Source organism: Myotis yumanensis, unplaced genomic scaffold, assembly GCF_028538775.1.
Source record: "Myotis yumanensis isolate MYYU_CA2020_CCGP unplaced genomic scaffold, mMyoYum1.0.hap1 SCAF_5, whole genome shotgun sequence".
In the NCBI taxonomy this organism is placed as follows: Eukaryota; Metazoa; Chordata; class Mammalia; order Chiroptera; family Vespertilionidae; genus Myotis; species Myotis yumanensis.
The window spans coordinates 83,393,017-83,410,193 of record NW_027223756.1 but is presented as its reverse complement, the minus strand read 5'-3'; the positions used below and the strand labels follow the sequence as shown (position 1 = coordinate 83,410,193).

Here is a 17,177-nt window from a genome sequence, read left to right as displayed (position 1 = left end):
AAGCTGGCTGAGTGGATGTTCTACAACTAGGAGGAAAGAGAAAAGCATACCGAGGCTCAGAGGAGGCGCAGTGCTGAAGTAAAATACTAAGGTTCGGAGTGCATGTGGAGCGGGCTGGAGGCTGAGGGCGCGGTTGTTTTCAATCGGGAGGGAGTCTCAGGCTCTGAGCTCCAGTTCCGGGCGAGTCTCTAAGGACCCAGACTCATACGGGAGAAGTGGGACTGTCTGGCATCGCTCAGAACCCTAGGGCAGCTTTCTCTCCGTGGGGCTTGCAGCGACTACTGGGACACTGAGAAGCAGAGCCTCTGAGGGCAAGACTGAGAGCAGCCATAATTGCTAACCCCGCCCTGTTGATCCCGTGGGACCCACCCCGCCCAAGCCCTGCAGGGAGGCTTTTGCTGGATAGCCTCAGGCAAAGGCTAGATTAGCACCTCCCTAGAGATCCAGGAGCCAGGAAGCCCAGAGGTCAGAGTGGGACCATCCAGCTTTAAGCTCCGTGGAACCATAAAAGACACACTCAGGAGGCAGACTCAGTGAGCACCAAAGCCCCATCGAAGCAAGTCTAGCCCCAGAGGGGTGTCTCCAGCACAGAAGTTCTCCCACTCCAGACACAGCTGATTCTCACAGCCAATTGACCTGGAGGTCAATTCCTCACAGTGATAACTACAACAATCAAGGCTTAACCACAACAAGACTGTGCACAAAGCCCACAAGGGGGTGCACCAAGAGTGTCTACCTTAGGTAATTGGGACACTTAGCACAGAAAGGCACTCTATCGACACAGCGAAGCATAAAAAAATGCCGAGACAAAGAAACAGGACACAAACGACAGAATTGGAGGAAAGCAAACTGTTGGATATAGAGTTCAAAACCACACTTTTAAGGTCTTTAAAGAACTGTTTAGAAGCCCTCGAAAAGACTGGTAAGACCGCGGATAAATGTAGTGAGATCCTCAAGAAATCTAATGAGACCCTCGATGTTGTGATAAAGGACCAACTAGAAATTAAGCATACACTGACTGAAATAAAGAATATTATACAGACTCCCAACAGCAGACCAGAGGGTCGCAAGGATCAAGTCAAAGATTTGAAATACGAAGAAGCAAAAAACACCCAACCGGAAAAGCAAAACGAAAAAAGAATCCGAAAATATGAAGATAATGTAAGGAGCCTCTGGGACAGCTTCAAGCGTACCAACATCCGAATTATAGGGGTGCCAGAAGATGAGAGAGAGCAAGATATTGAAAACCTATTTGAAGAAATAATGACAGAAAACTTCCCCTACCTGGTGAAAGGAATAGACTTCCAAGTCCAGGAAGCGCAGAGAACCCCAAACAAAAGGAATCCAAAGAGGACCACACCAAGACACATCATAATTAAAATGCCAAGAGCAAAAGACAAAGAGAGAATCCTAAAAGCAGCAAGAGAAAGAAAATCAGTTACCTACAAGGGAGTACCCATACGACTGTCAGCTGATTTCTCAACAGAAACTTTGCAGGCCAGAAGGGAATGGCAAGAAATATTCAAAGTGATGAATACCAAGAACCTACAACCAAGACTACTTTATCCAGCAAAGCTATCATTCAGAAGTGAAGGCCAGATAAAGAGCTTCACAGATAAGAAAAAGCTAAAGGAGTTCATCACCACCAAACCAGTATTATATGAAATGCTGAAAGGTATCCTGTAAGAAGAGGAAGAAGAAGAAAAAGGTAAAGATACAAATTATGAACAACAAATACACATCTATCAACAAGTGAATCTAAAAATCAAGTGAATAAATAATCTGATGAACTGGTGATTGTAATAGAATCAGGGACATAGAAAGGGAATGGACTGACTATTCTTGGGGGGGGAGGGAGGAAGGGGTGTGGGGGTGAGTGAAGAGATTAGACAACAATCGTGCACCTATGGATGAGGACAGTGGGTGGGGAGTGAGGGCAGAGGGTGGGGTTGGAACTGGGTGGAGGGGAGTTATGGTGGGAAAAAAGAGTAACTAATGTAATAATCTGAACAATAAAGATTTAATTAAAAAAAAAAATCAATAAAATATATTTTTTAAAAAATAAAATAAAATAAAAACAGCCCTAGCTGGTTTGGCTCAGTGGATGGAGCATTGGCCTGCGGACTCAAGGGTCCCAGGTTCGATTCCAGTCAAGGGCATGTACCTTGGTTGCGGGCATATCCCCAGTGGGGAGTGTGCAGGAGGCAGCTGATCGATGTTTCTCTCTCATCGATGTTTCTAACTCTCTATTCCTCTCCCTTCCTCTCTGTAAAAAATCAATAAAATATATTAAATAAATAAATAAATAAATAAAAGAACTTAACTTAGTGGCCAACAAATGGTAGGTGCTCAATGAACGGAGGCAGTTATTCATTGCTATTAATATAATTAAAGTTGGAAAAGTGGAATGCAGATAAGTGGCCCAAGACCTGAAGTGACAAACATATATTTATCCCCATTCTCTTGACAGCGGGGGTCTTTGAACGCTTCTCTTGGGAGAAGGGGAGTGGCACCTGCTGAGTCTTAGGCCCTTGCTTTTTGTCCGCTCCATATCTGTCATTATGTCCATTTTACAGATGAGGGAACCAAGGCAGGCCAAAGTGAGCTCACTTGCAAAGGTCTCAGAAAGGAGCACAAGGAGAACCCAGATCTGAGCCCAGGTCCATGGGAAGCCCACAGTCCCTATCATCCCCGTCATCAAGAGCAGAAGGATACAGTAGGGGGCAGAGAGAGGAGTCTGGCTTAGGTTTGGGTTCCTGTAAGTGTGCCGTGGTTCTGAGTCTTTCATAGGCCAAGAAAAAGGATCCAATTGGAGGGATTCTGAAAACCACGGAGCAAGAGGAGAAACCCGAGAGCCTGAGGTCTTAAGTCGGAAGCAAGTGTTTGAGTGGAGACAGGAAGAGTCCCTTTCTTGGAAACGGACAGGAAGGCAGAGGAGGGCGACAGATAAACAGTGAGTGGGGAGGGAGGAAGGTGAGGAGTGCACGTCATCCAGCCACCAGGCAGCACTGCTGAGCACGGCGAGTGTCCCTCGGAGGCTAAGATGGTGGTCAGACATGTGCAAAGGAGTGCGGGGTTGCGTTGCTGGTGGAGCGCACGGGGACGATGGGGGCTGCTTCCCTCTGCAGCACTGACCCTTCCTTCCTAAACCTGACACGGATTTGCTCTTCAGCCTCTGATCCTCACAGCGAAACAGGGTTTTAGGTTGTGCTCCTGACCACGCTCTGTCCTGACCTGGGGCCACCTCTCCTCAGGGCCTCAGCAGTGCTGGGGGAAGGTGGAAATCGAGGTCGGAATGTTTCCCCCCCACGGCTATCCCAGATGTCAAGGGGGAAACCCTGGGAGCAAAACACAAGACCGAAATGGTGCAGGCAAGCGGCAAGAGCCAGAGGGAAGGAATGGAAAGGCAGCAAAATAATTAGGGAAGAAATGGCTTAAAGAATAAAAAACCCTCAATGGATAGTCAGCAACCTAAGTGTTCAACAAATGGGGAATGAGTAACAAACACCCACACATTCCCATATAAGGAACTCCACAGGACGTTTTGAAGAATATTTGCCTGCTGCGGGGAAATGTTCTGCTATTTTGCTACATGAAATGGGAAACCGGGTTACAAAGCAGCATGGCACTGGAGGGCTGGGATTCAAAACTAGCTCCACTGCCCTGGCCGGTAGCTCAGTGGTTAGTGTCAGCCTGTGTACTGAAGGGTCTCGGGTTCGATTCTCAGACAAGAGCACGTGCCTGGGCTGCAGGTTCACTCCCCAACCCCAGTGGGTGGCAACCAGTCCATGACACACATCAATGTTTCTCTTTCTTTCTCTTTCCCCTCCCTCCCTCCCACCCTCTCTGAAAAGGAAAGGAAAAAATATCCTCAGATGAGGATTAACAACAACACCACTTGCTAGCTGTGTGAGCTGGGGCAAAAGATTTAGACTATGCCTCAGTTTCTTCATCCATAATGTGGGGATGAGAATAGAGCTACCATGTTGGTTGTTATCAGAATTAAGTGGGCTCCTACTTATCAAGAGCTTAGAAAAATGCCTGGTACATATCAAACACTTAATGTTTGCTACTCATTTTTTGGAAATAGAAATACTTAGGACCGGATGGTGTGGCTCAGTGGTTGAGCATCAAACCATGAACCAAGAGGTCACAGGTTCGATTCGCGGTCAGGGCCCATGCCTGGGTTGCAGGCTTGATCCCCACTAGGGGGTGTTCAGGAGGCAGTCAATTGATGATGCTTCGCTCTCATTGATATTTCTCTCTCTATCCCTCTCCCTTCCACTCTCTCAATAAATAAATAAATAAATAAATACTTAGGTTACTCCTATCAGAAGATCTGAACCTAAAACTGAGCCTAATCAGGCTTCTGTCTAGATTTAATTACCAGTTTACAGGGAACTACCATTGGCCAAATCCCGAGTGTGGGATGTGATCTGACGTCTTCCACAAATGAATGTTACAGAAAAAAACAAAGGGGCTGGGGCAGGGGTGCCGGGGGGAGCCGTTCAAGCAGAATGTTGGGTATTTATGCGTAAAATGATATGATGCCTGGGATTTGCTTTATAAACTCCCAGGAAGAAAATGACAACAGGAGGCAAGAACATGCGGAAGATTCAAGATTAGCTGTATGTTGATAACCACCAAGGCTGGGTCCATTCTACTTTCAAGAATGTTTGAAAATTCTCATAACAGGAAGCATGAAAATTAATAGAAGTTACAAATTCTTGTGAACATTTTGGAAGAATAGCCACAAAGTGTTGACCAGTGGCTATCTGGGGGAATTAGGCTGTGGATGATTTTAGTTTCTTCTTTCTACATACAGTTGACTCTTGAACAACGTAGGGGTTAGGGGAGCCTACGTCCAGTGCAGCTGAAAATCCACATATAACTATAGCCGGCTCTCCACATATTCGGGTTCCGAATGGGAGTGGACCCTTGAACAACACGGGTTTGCACTGTGCGGGTCAGTGTAAAATCCATATACAGTATCCTGGATCTGCACAGTTCAAACCCGTGTTGTTCAAGGGTATTTGTTTTCTCATGTTCCCCAAATGAACGGGTGTTAAATGCATAATTGAAAATTGAATGTATACAAAGAGAAGAAAAAGATACATAAGTTCACTTAGAAAAAAAGAAGTTAGAAGGGTTTGCAATGGTACAGAAAAGCAGTGACTTCTAGGCAGTGGGGAAAAGGGTGATGGGGAAATGTATCTGGGAGCATCTGCTGAGGTTTCAGTAATGAGAACAATAAAAACAAACTTTGTTTTAAAAAAGCAGAGGTGCACCGGCTCTCCAGCTCCACCCCACCTATTTTTCCTGCCCCCCCCCCCCCCCCCCCGGCCCTGTGGCCCTCCAGGTCCTCCTCCCTGGCCCTATGGCCTCCCGCTGCCCCACCCCAGGGCCCCCAGCCTCCCACACAGCCACACCTCTTCTCAACGGGAGCAGCTTGTTCTCTAGGACATCCCTGGCATCAGTGCCCTCGTCCATCAGGTCAAGCTTGGTGATGACGCCAATGGTCCGCAGGCCTAAAAGAGCCCAGAGGTGAAGGGTGCTGTTAGGAAGAAGCCCCAGGCCACCACAGGTCCAACAGCCTCTCCCCCTCCCCCCATATGCAGTACAACCTGGGACAAGCCACAGTGTCACCTACCCAGGCTCTAGTTTCCCTCATGTGAAATTAACACAGCCACAGCACCAATCCCAGGTAGTTGGCCATAAGAATAAACCTGGTGCGTGGCAAATGTTCAATCAATAAACACTGGCCACCCGGCCAGCGTGGCTCAGTGGTTGAGTGTCGACCTATGAACCAGATCACAGTTCGATTCTCAATCGGGGCATATGCCTGGGTTGCAGGCAAGACCTCCAGTGAAGGGCCTGTGAGAGGCAACCTATCAATGAACTTCTCTCATCATTGATATTTCTATCTCTCTCTTCCTCTCCCTTCCTCTCTGAAATCAATGAAAAAACAAACGAACACTGGCCACCATCAAAGAGAACGCTAGTGACTTGGCTGAAATCAAGGATGCCGGCAAGTTGCAATGCTCAGGGGAACCGGGAAGAGGGGGCTGCTGCTGTAGGATTTGGTGGTGACCTTGTGGGTCGACCTCCTTGGCCATCTTGAGGGCATCTGAGTTGGCCAGGTCCATGTTGGCAGGGGTCACGGCTAGGATGAGGCTGCTCTCCCGGCTGATGAACTGCAGGATCATGTCCTTGATTTGGTACTCGATGTCTGGGGGTTGGTCCCCCACAGGTACCTTGGTGATGCCTGGGAGGTCTATGAGGGTCAAGTTCAACACTGGAAGGGAAACCAGAAGGAAAGGTCATCAGAGCTGAGGGAGGGGAGGCACACACAGCCACTTCAGCCACTCAGCTCATTTCCCCAAATCCCAGGTGCCAGGCCTCAGGATTCCTCTTGCTGCTCCAACTGGGTCACACCTTTTGATCCAGTAACGCCCCTTCTGGGATCTTATCCTACAGACACCCTGTATCTACTCTATTTTGGTGATATAGTTTTAAATGAGAACATCTGTATTTGCATACTAAAATTGCTTTAAATGGCTAAATAAATTTCAACCCAAAGATTCAGCCAATACTAAGGAAACATTAAAAACAAAAAGATGATACTCTAATAAGAAGAAACACACTCTGAGATGCATTCACACAAAAAAGAGGCATAGATGGTTTTTAAATGACGCTACAATTTGAGTAAATATACACATGCATATATTCATAAATGCTTAAATATGCATTATCATATGAAGAACATGAAATATATTTGCAATATTGGGGGCCAGGGTGGGTATTTACTGTATTTTCTTTTGTAATTTTTTAATGTGAGCCGCCTATAGGTATAATTTATTCAAAAATAAATTTTAAAACTCATCACAAGGATCCCATACTGAGGAGTTAAGAGTCTGCTGGACTATTCCCCAAATGCTATCTAAGTTAGCAATCTGTGCTCTGGGCCCGAGGCCGTGGATGACTATAGGCTGCTCTCTTGATGATACAGAGTGTTAAAGGCAGGACTTTTGCAGAGAAGTCTTTCTGGATCCTCTGGAGAAACTGAAAGACCTGATTTCACTTGTCACTATGTGGCCACCATCACCTGGGAGCCAAGTGGTATCTGCTCCTTTAAAAGGAGCAGACAAAAATGGCAATTACAGAATAGACACGGGATGTAAAGCATAGCACAGGGAGTACAGGCGATAATACTGTGATAACTATGTATGGTGTCAGGTGGATACTAAACTTTCGGGGGGTATCACCTAAGTTATATAAATGTCTAACCTCTATACTGTACACCTGGAACTAATAAACTACTGAATGTCAACTTTAATTAAAATTTTCTTTCAGCTGTAACCGGTTTGGCTCAGTGGAGAGAGCGCCGGCCTGTGGACTGAAGGGTCCCGGGTTCGATTCCGGTCAAGGCCATGTACCTTGGTTTCGGGCACATCCCCAGTAGGGGGTGTGCAGGAGGCAGCTGATCGATGTTTCTCTCTCATCAATGTTTCTAACTCTCTATCCCTCTTCCTTCCTTTCTGTAAAAAATCAATAAAATATATTTAAAAAATTTTTTTCTTTCAATTAAAAATAAATCCATAAAGAAGTAAAAGGAGCATCTAGCTACAATTTGCCCCCGTCCCCACCACACCTGACAGTCTTCCTGGCAGCTGTTTTTCTGAGAGCTGAGATCAGTTTCTCAGTATCACCTTTCTATCAAAAGTGGGAAGCTACAGATCAAGAGGGCTGGGTGTATGTGAGAAAAATGGGAGGGGACATACTCTTTGTGACAGTCAGGCCAACCCAACCTGTGCCCGGCACAGTCAGCTCTCCTCTGCCCCCGGGATAGGTACGTGCTCATGCTGCCTACCGTGCGGCGAGTAGACCCGCAGGTTGATGGGCACTGGGGAGATGCCTTTGTTGGTCCCCGTGACCCTGTCGGTCTCCGCTTCAATCTCCTGTCGGACTTCATCAAAGTCTGTAAACTTTTTGGACTTGCAGTGCAAAAATTCAGCATATTCTGCAAAGGGAAGAAAGATGTTTAAAATGAGAAAGAGAAGCGGTCTTGTAGTGGGTAGGGAGCAGACGGCCTTGTGGGGCAGGTGCTTTGCAAGCAGAGAAAGTGCAGAATCAGTCACAATCATTCTAGGAACCCAGAGAGCAATAGATTCATCCTCGTGACAAGTATTTGATGGGGGGTGGGGCGCTCCTATAGACCAAGCCCCCCTCCAGACCTCAGGGATCCCACAAGGAGCAAAACTGCAAAGATCTCATCCCCAGGGAACGGACATTCTCATGAAGCATTTTGCAAAACTACATACACATAGTGATATATTATGAGTAAAAAAAAAAAAAAAATCAACAGATGGATGTGACCACATTTATTCTTTTTGGATGAACAGAATAAAAGAGGAAATAGGACATATCACTCAGATCATGGGTTATATACATTTTTAAAAATATATATTTTTAGTAATTTCAGAGAGGAAGGAAAAAGGAGAAAGATAGAAACATCGATGAGAGAGAATCATTGATCGGCTGCCCCCTACTAGGGATCGAGCCCACAACCCAGGTATATGCTCCGACCAGGAATCGAACAGTGACCTCCTGGTTCATAGGCCGATACTCGACCACTGAGCAACCAGAAGCTGATGAAGCTTCTGCTGTGGTGTCACACACGAGCCTGAGACCCGGGTCAGGATGCAGAACCTCCCTCACCGTGGGTCACGGTGAAAGATGTGAATCTGTGTCCCAGTGTGTTTCCATGCCACCAACACTTGCCAGCTGGCACACGTCCCTGGGATCCATTTGTCTTTCCCCCAGGCACCCACACGGTATGGGGAATAGAGCATTACTGTTTGCCTCACCAAAGCCTGTCTCAATGTCCCTCCTCCCCTCCTGGCTATTCAAGGGGTCCCCCACCTAGACATGAGCCCTTCAGAAGAAATGCTTTCTGGGCAGGGCCTCAAGTGGATGTAAGAGGCCACTGCATGCCTTCTGAGCCCAGGGTGTCTGAAAGCCATATTGACACTGAGATGGAGGGGAAAATAAGTAACTAACAAGGCAGTGCTGGTCCTGTCACCAAGCTAGAGAAATCCAAATCCAGATATGGGATAAAGAATAAAAAATATTCATTGTAGGACATAGGTATTTACTGAGTTTACAGGTATTTACCAAATAATCCCTCAACTTTTCCTTATGTTTGAATTTTCATAGTAAATGTTAGGAACAAGGCTAAGAGATCACGGCTCCTGTCAAACAGAGATGCTAAAAAGAGGGAAATAAGTCACACAGCAAACAGCCTAAAGAACTGGACTACAGAGATGCAAAAATGTGTCCCACCGTGCTTTCACAAAGTGAAAAACTAGAAAGCACTTCCATGTCCACCAGGAAGAGACGTGGCTACATAAACCACAGCACAGACATATCATTAGCTGCCTCAAAAGAAAGGATGGAGGCCTGGCCAGTGTTTCTCAGTGGTTAGAGTGTCAGCACAGGCACTGAAGGATCTCGGGTTCGATTCCCAGTCAAGGGCACACACGTACCAGGATTGCAGGTTAAATCCCCAGCCCTCGTTGGGGCCCATGTGGGAGGCAACCAATCGATGTCGCTTTCACATCAATGTTTCTCTCTCTCTCTTTTTCCCCTCCACTTCCTTCCTTCCTTCCATCCACTCTCTCTAAAATATAAAAAATTAAAAAAATAAATCAATGGGAAAAATATCCTCAGGTGAAGATTAACCAAAAGAAAGAAAGAGAGAGAGAGAGAGAGAGAAAGAGAGAGAAAGAGAGAGAGAGAGAGATCTAGAATTTCTACCCACAGGTCACAAGAGGAAAAAAAATGAGTTCAAGGAATTCATTTCGCCTTCCCATCACAGTAGCCTAACAAACTATGACCAACATTCAGCCCTTGTTCTGTGTTGGCCACAGTTTGCTCCTCACAAGTGAACACCTCAGCAGGTAGTCATCTCTGTAATGCCTGTTCTACGGATAAGAAAACTGAGGCCGGAGAGGTGAAGTGACTTGGCCCAAGTTCAGCAGTGGAGCTGAGATCTGGAGTTCAGATAATCTGTCTGCAGGCAGTGGCTCTCAAGTCACATGGCCACTGTGAAGCCACCTGCGGGCAATTCCTCTCTGGAGCTCTGTAGGGTCAGGGGGACACCGTGAGCTCCGATCACTGAGGACCTTGCCCAGCACGGGCACTGGCCACTCAGAGCAGGGGCAATGAGGACACCAGCTGGAGGATCCAGGACCGCCCACCCCACCCCCATCAGCTGACCCAGTTCCCAAGGACAGTCACGCTCCAGCTCTCCACAGGGACAAGAGGAAACACTCGGCTGCTCTTCCTGCAGCAGCCACCCCAAAAATGGAGCAGTTCTCCAACCCCCACAGCAAACCTCAGTTCTTTTCCGGCTCAAGGCCCTGGGCTCAGCACCTGCTAGAGACAATCTCCCTTCAAGGACGAGTACAGGGGCATGTGGGATGAGAAAGGTCCCCTGCAGACCTCTGCCCAGCCAAGCCTGGTACCTAGAAGGCCTGGCCCCACCTCCTCCTCTTCCAGGGTCTACCTGCCTGTCACTTCTTCTAGGGAGCTTTTCCTGACTTGATGTCACTGGGCATTCCATCCTGCATCTTGGGTCTCTTCCCCCATCAGAGCCAGGTCACTGTGGATCATGTTTATGGGACCAGGACTTGTCAGCTGTGGCCCCCCCGGACCCTGGATGTGCTGGCAGTCTCTAGTCTGTGTGGGTCAAGGATATGCAGGAGACGGTGCTGGAAAGCCCCCGCTTCTTCCCCAGCATGTCAGTGGGCAGCAGGAAGGGTCCCTCACCAGCTGCCTTCACCTGCACGCACCCTGGATCTAATCTGCAGCCTAGGCATGTGCCTGACTGGGAGTCAAACCTGCAACCTTTGGTGTAAGGGACGACGCTCCAACTAACTGAGCCAGCCAGCTGGGCCTCACCACCTGCCTTCTCTTCTGGGCTCCTTGCCACTTTGGAACCGTGTGCTAGATTCCAGGGTCATACCAACATTAAAAAGCTTCTACCAAGCCTGCTTTCTTCCCGTGGCACTGACTCTTTTAAAGTCGAACCTTGGCCTTCCTCTCCTGGGAACCCTCCATGTCTCCCACCTCACCCGAGTAAAAGCCAGTCTTTACCACGATCTACAAGGCCCTACAAATTTTCCTCCCCCCCCATTTCTGACCTCAACTCACTCCTCCAGTCATGCCAGCTTCCCTGCTCACAACTCCAGGCCTGCTCCCACCTCAGGGCTCTTCTCTCGTCTGCAGGCACGCTCAGGGCCCCCTCCCTCTCCTCATTCAGGCATTACTTTCTCTGCAGGCCTGCCCGGGCCCCCACCTGAGATGACAGGGCCTCCCCAGTCTCTTTCCCTCTTCAGTGCCTTATCCTTCTCATCCTCCAAGCACTCCAATACCATTTACCTTCTCATCCTGTGTATTTTCTCTGGTTCCCAGCTGGGAGGTACACCCCACAGGGCAGGGACCTGATTCTTGTTGTGCACTGTGTCCTCGGGGCTCCTTCTGGGCACACAGTAGGTGCTCAATGACTTTATGCATGACCGAATCACTCTGCTAGAATATGGCTCCTGCTTCAGCTTCTTGGGGTGGCCCAATACCCCCAAAGCCACCAAGCTGGGTATCTGGGAGTCTAGACATGGAAGGGTCTGGCAGGGCCGTCTGTTGTCTTCCCCTCCCTCCCTCCTTCCCAAAGCACTACTTAACGACAGAGGGCGACACAGGCCCAGCCCCGAGCCAGGCTGCTGGTCTGACGGGGAAGATGGACACTGCATAAACATGTCACAGCAGGTCGGACAGAGGCCAACATACTAGGAACTGGGAGGGATGGCCTGCCTGACTCCAACCCCAGTCCACGTGATGGAGGCAGGTGAGGGTAGGGGTAGGCAGAGAGCCTGTGCCTGCACCATCTCACTGAAGTGACATTTCCCCATGTCCTGCGCATGCTCTGTACCTAGAGGAGACTACAAGGGCGGGAGGGGCCTGCCTACTGTCCAGGCTCACTCTCTGTACCTTGGTTTCCCCATGAGGAAAATTGAAACAGGAGAAATAGACAAGAAGGGCTATTAGCAAAGGCCTCCACAACCCTGTATGTGTTCAAATGTGGAGATGACTTAACTACCCATGGTCTCAATAAGTCAGAGGCCTTAGGGTTGAGCTCATGACCTGCGATTCCTGAAGAGCTGCCTCTCAACTCGTTCCCAGCAGCCAAGGCTGAGCTACTGCCCAGTCTGCCTGCCACAGTCCCCACTACAGAGCGTTGCCGGTCCCCAGCCCAGCTGCTGCGTTTGTTTCCAAACCTCTTCCTCATGCGCAGATAACAAAGCCAGTCCCTCCGGTTCCCAGCCCCTGCCACGGTATTTCAACGGCCACACAAACACCCCCACACTCTTAGCCAAGTGCGCTTCCCTGGGAGGAGGGTCAGCATGTGTAATCAGGTCTTGGGGCTCCACGGGACCGGGAGCACAGCAGGAATAAAGGAATAAAGTGGGCCCTTGTCCAGCAGTCACACTGCCAACCCAGAGGAGCCAGCCACCATCGTCCACCGCAGGGCTTCCCGCCTCGTCCTAATTGTGGGGTCAATGAATGCACTTGCAGTACTTTTCTAGAAAGAGGTTCTGCTCAGCCCCCACCCCCACCTCGCTCCCCCCCCCAACTTGTTCCCTGCCTCCTCCAGGTCTCAGCTCTAAACACCCTACACGGGGAGACCCAACCTGACCACCCGATGCCAGCAGCACCAGTCTGTCCCTCTGTCCTCTCCTCACCTTCCCTACCCCAAAGGCAGAGTAGGTCACTGCTGGAGTTTCTTTTTGTTTGTTTCTTTTTTGCTAATCCTCGCCCCAGGATATTTTTTCCATTGTCTTTTTTAGAGAGAATGGAAGGGTGGGAAGAAGTGGGGTGGGGGTGGAGGGAGAGAGAAACAACATGGATGGGGGAGTGGGGAGAGAGAAACAACATAGATATAAGAGACACATGGATTGGTTGCCTCCTGCACAGGCCCCAACCAGGGCCTGGGGATCAAACCCGCAACCCAGGTTATGTGCCCTTGACCCGGAATTGAACCCAAGATCCTTGACTGCATGGGCCGATGCTCTAACCATTGAGCACACTAGCCAGGGCTCTTTCTCTTTTTTGTTTTTCTTTTCTCTTTCTCCCTCTCCCTCTTCTTTTTCTTCTTTGTTTGTTTGCTTGTTTGTATTTCTTAAGAATTGTGAAATATCTTGCTAGAACAACCTGCTTCTCAGGCCTGGAGAAGGTGAGTCAGGTATCACATGATTTGGGGAGATGACAGGATGAAGATAAGGAGGTAGGACTACCTAGCCTCACCCATCTATCAAGACCTCAGTTTCCGAACAATGAAAAGCAACAACATAAAACCCAGTGTTGGGACGAGAGAAAGCAATGAAATCCACAGTGCTGGGCCCATGGGAACACACAAATAGCTCAGTTGCCGGATTAGGGGCACTTGCAAAGTTGTTGGGAATCTCAGTGCTCTATGCGGAGGGGCTCTGCCATAATTTTCGTGCCTAGAGCCCATCTCTTGTCCATTCTGAACCCAGCAAAGAGCAGAACCATGAGGCTGACTTTCTGGCAGCAGGAGATGGGGTCTGCCTTCTCCATACCAGGCACCAACAGGCATGCTGGTCCTGTTGACATGGCGCAGGAGGAATGACATGGGGCTCAAACATACTTGGGAGACCCTGAGTACCACAGGATCTAACAGACCCAATTTCCAGGGACCTGGATCTGATCTCCAGGGACTTTTCAGAGCCTTTAGCCGACCAAGAAGGGACAAAGCACATGGTATCTCCCAAGTTCGTTTGGTCCTCCAGCTCCCTCGGACTAGAGACAAGCTGAGAACATCTCCCGTCTAGGACACATTGCCACTGGGAAGCTGCGATACTGTGATTCACAGTAAGAAATATATTTGGTCTTCTCTTCATTCCCGGCACAGAATCCTAAAATCCTTAGAAAGTCCTAAGTGAAAAGAGCCATAAAGGAGTCTCTATTCATAACAAGCCCCTTCCAACCACACCTGAGTTTATGTTGAAGGGAACCAACCTCGTGATTAGAGAACTGGAACTTTCAGTCCCACCCTGTGACCTCTAGGAGGGTACAGGCTAGAGGAGCCGTGGGCAAACTACGGCCCGTGGGCCGGATCCGGCCGTTTGAAATGAATAAAACTAAAAAAAAAAAAAGACCTTACCCTTTTATGTAATGATGTTTACTTTGAATTTATATTAGTTCACACAAACACTCCATCCATGCTTTCGTTCAGGCCCTCCGGTCCAGTTTAAGAACCCATTGTGGCCCTCGAGTCAAAAAGTTTGCCCACCCCTGGGCTAGAGGCTGAATCAACCACCAATAAGGAATGATTTCATCATTCACGTCTACATGATGAAGCTTCCACAAAAACCTAAAAGAACAGATTTGGAGAGCTTCTGGGTTAGTGAACACATGGAGGTGTTGATGGAGTGTCTGGGAGCTCCAAGCCACCTCCCCATACCTTGCCCCGTGCATCTCTTCCATCTGGCTATTCCCGAGTTATCTATTCTTCTAACAAACTGAAAATCTAGTAAGATGTTTCTCTGAGTTCTTAAGGAAACTTAAGCTCTAGAAACTTAAGGAGGGAGAAACCAAGATGGCGGCATAGGTAAACACTGGAGTTTGCTGCCTCGAACAACCACTTCAAAAATACAACTAAAAGACGGAACGGACATCAACCAGAACCACAGGAAGGCTGGCTGAGGAGAGACTCTTCAACTAGAAGGAAAAACAACAGCATTACGAGGCTCAGAGGAGGCGCAGTGTGGAAAATTTAAAGGTACGGTGGTGCGGCGGTGCGAGCGCAAAGCGGGCTGGTGGCTGAGGGCGCGGTTGTCGTTTTCAATCAGGAGTGAGTCTCAGACTCTGGGCTACAGATCCGGGCGAGTCTCTAGGGACCCAGACTCAAACGGGAGAAGCGGGACTGTCTGGCTACGGTCCCTCCGAGGTTTGCAGCGGTTGCGGGGACAGAGAGGCAGAGCCCCTGGGGACGGACTGAGAGCAGCCGTAGCTGCTCCCTCCCCCGGCCCTGTTGAGCCCGCCCCGCCCAAGCCCTGCGCAGAGCCATTTGCCGATCGCCTCAGGCAAAGGCTGGATTAGCGCCTCCCCAGAGGACTGAAGTTTTCCACACAGCTGATTCCTACAGCCAGTCGGCCTGGTGGTCAAATCCCTCTAGTGTTAACTACAACAATTAAGGCTTGGCTAGAACAAGACTGCGCACAAAGACCACAAGGGGGTGCACCAAGAAAGCATAAAAGATGCGGAGACAAAAAAACATGACAGAAATGGAGGATATGGAGCTAAAAATCGCAATTTTGAGGGCTTGCTATAAACTTGAGCAGAGCCTCACGAAAACTAATGAGACCCTCGATGCTACGATAAAGAAATTAGAAAGTAAGCATACACGGACTGAAATAAAGAATATTATACCCAATAGCAGACCAGAGGAGCACAAGAATCAAACCAAAGATTCGACAAAAAACACCCAACTGGAAAAGCAAAATGAAAAAAGAATCCGAAAGTGTGAAGATAGTGTAAGGAGCCTCTGGGACAGCTTCAAGCGGACTAATATCAGAATTATTGGGGTGCCAGAAGATGAGAGACAGCAAGATATTGAAAACCTATTTGAAGAAATAATGGCAGAAAACTTCCCCCACCCGGTGAAAGAAATGGACTTACAGGTCCAAGAAGCGCAGAGAACCCCAAACAAAAGGAATCCAAAGAGGACCACACCAAGACACATCATCATTAAAATGCCAAGAGCAAAAGACAAAGAGAGAATCTTAAAAGCAGCAAGAGAAAGAGACTCAATTACCTACAAGGGAGTACCCATACGACTGTCAGCTGATTTCTCAACAGAAACTTTGCAGGCCAGAAGGGAATGGCAAGAAATATTCAAAATACTGAATACCAAGAACCTACAACCAAGATTACTTTATCCAGCAAAGCTATCATTCAGAATTGAAGGTCAGATAAAGAGCTTCACAGACAAGGAAAAGCTAAAGGAGTTCATTACCACTAAACCAGTATTACACAAAAGACTGAAAGGTATCCTTTAAGAAGAGGAAGAAGAAAAAGGTAAAGATACAAATTGTGAACAACAAACATGCATCTATCAACAAGTGAATCTAAGAATCAAGTGAATAAATAATCTGATGTACAGAATGAACTGGTGATTATAATGAATCAGGGACATAGAAAGGGAATGGACTGACTATTCTTGCGGGGGAAAGGGGAATGGGAGATTCGGGAAGAGACTGGACAAAAATCGTGCACCTATGGATGAGGACAGTGGGTGGGGAGTGAGGGCGGAGGGTGGGGCGGGAACTGGAAGGAAGGAAGTTATGGGGGGGGGAAGGGGAACAAATGTAATCTGAACAATAAAAATTTAATAAAAAAAAAGAAACTTAAGGAGGGGGTCACTGGAATCTCTGATCTATAGCCAATCAGTCAAAAGCACAGATGACAATCTGGACTTGTAATTAGTGTCTATGGGGGTGGACGGAGTACAGTCTTGGGACTGAGCCTTTAACCTGTGGGATCTGAAGGTAGGTAGTATCAGAATGAGTTAAACTGCAGGATACCTGGGAAGCGTCCACTAAAATTGGGACAACTGCTTGGTGATACGGGAGAAGAACACACATTGGAGAAGGTGACAGCCCTGGCTGGCATCCCAGTCACCCGGCGGGCAAACCCTCACCAGCTCCCAGCTGGTTTCCTCATGGAGACACAAGGTGCACACCCAACTGCTGCAGAGTCTCTAGGCTTTATAGAAAGAGCCCTGACAGAGCCTGGCTCATGGGAGAAGGCACAGCACAGTCGTTGATAATACCGCCCACGGAAGAGAAGGGGCACAGCAGCAGCCCTTAGGGCAGCGGTTCTCAACCTGTGGGTCACGACCCCTTTGGCGGTAGAACGACCCTTTCACAGAGGTCACCTAAGACCACCCTGCATATCAGATATTTACATTACGATTCATAACAGTAGCAACATGACAGTTATGGAGCAGCAACGAAAATAATTTTATGGTTGGGTTACAACATGAGGAACTGTATTTAAAGGGCCAGAAGGTTGAGAACCACTGCCTTAGAGCATGC

The 17,177-nt window shown here is 48.3% G+C and overlaps 1 protein-coding gene across 12 annotated transcripts in view; it reads right to left on the bottom strand.

Annotated features, from left to right (window-relative positions):
* DNM2 (dynamin 2) overlaps positions 1 to 17,177 on the bottom strand; it is an 89,368-nt gene that overhangs the window by 36,642 nt on the left and 35,549 nt on the right. For all 12 annotated transcript variants that reach the window (XM_070416043.1, XM_070416036.1, XM_070416038.1 and 9 more), the window contains exons 3-5: positions 7,871 to 8,020; positions 6,092 to 6,295; positions 5,430 to 5,528 (exon numbers count right to left, since the gene is read on the bottom strand). In XM_070416043.1, coding sequence (XP_070272144.1) covers positions 5,430 to 5,528; positions 6,092 to 6,295; positions 7,871 to 8,020 — 453 coding nt within the window. The remainder of the gene's footprint in view (positions 1 to 5,429; positions 5,529 to 6,091; positions 6,296 to 7,870; positions 8,021 to 17,177) is intronic.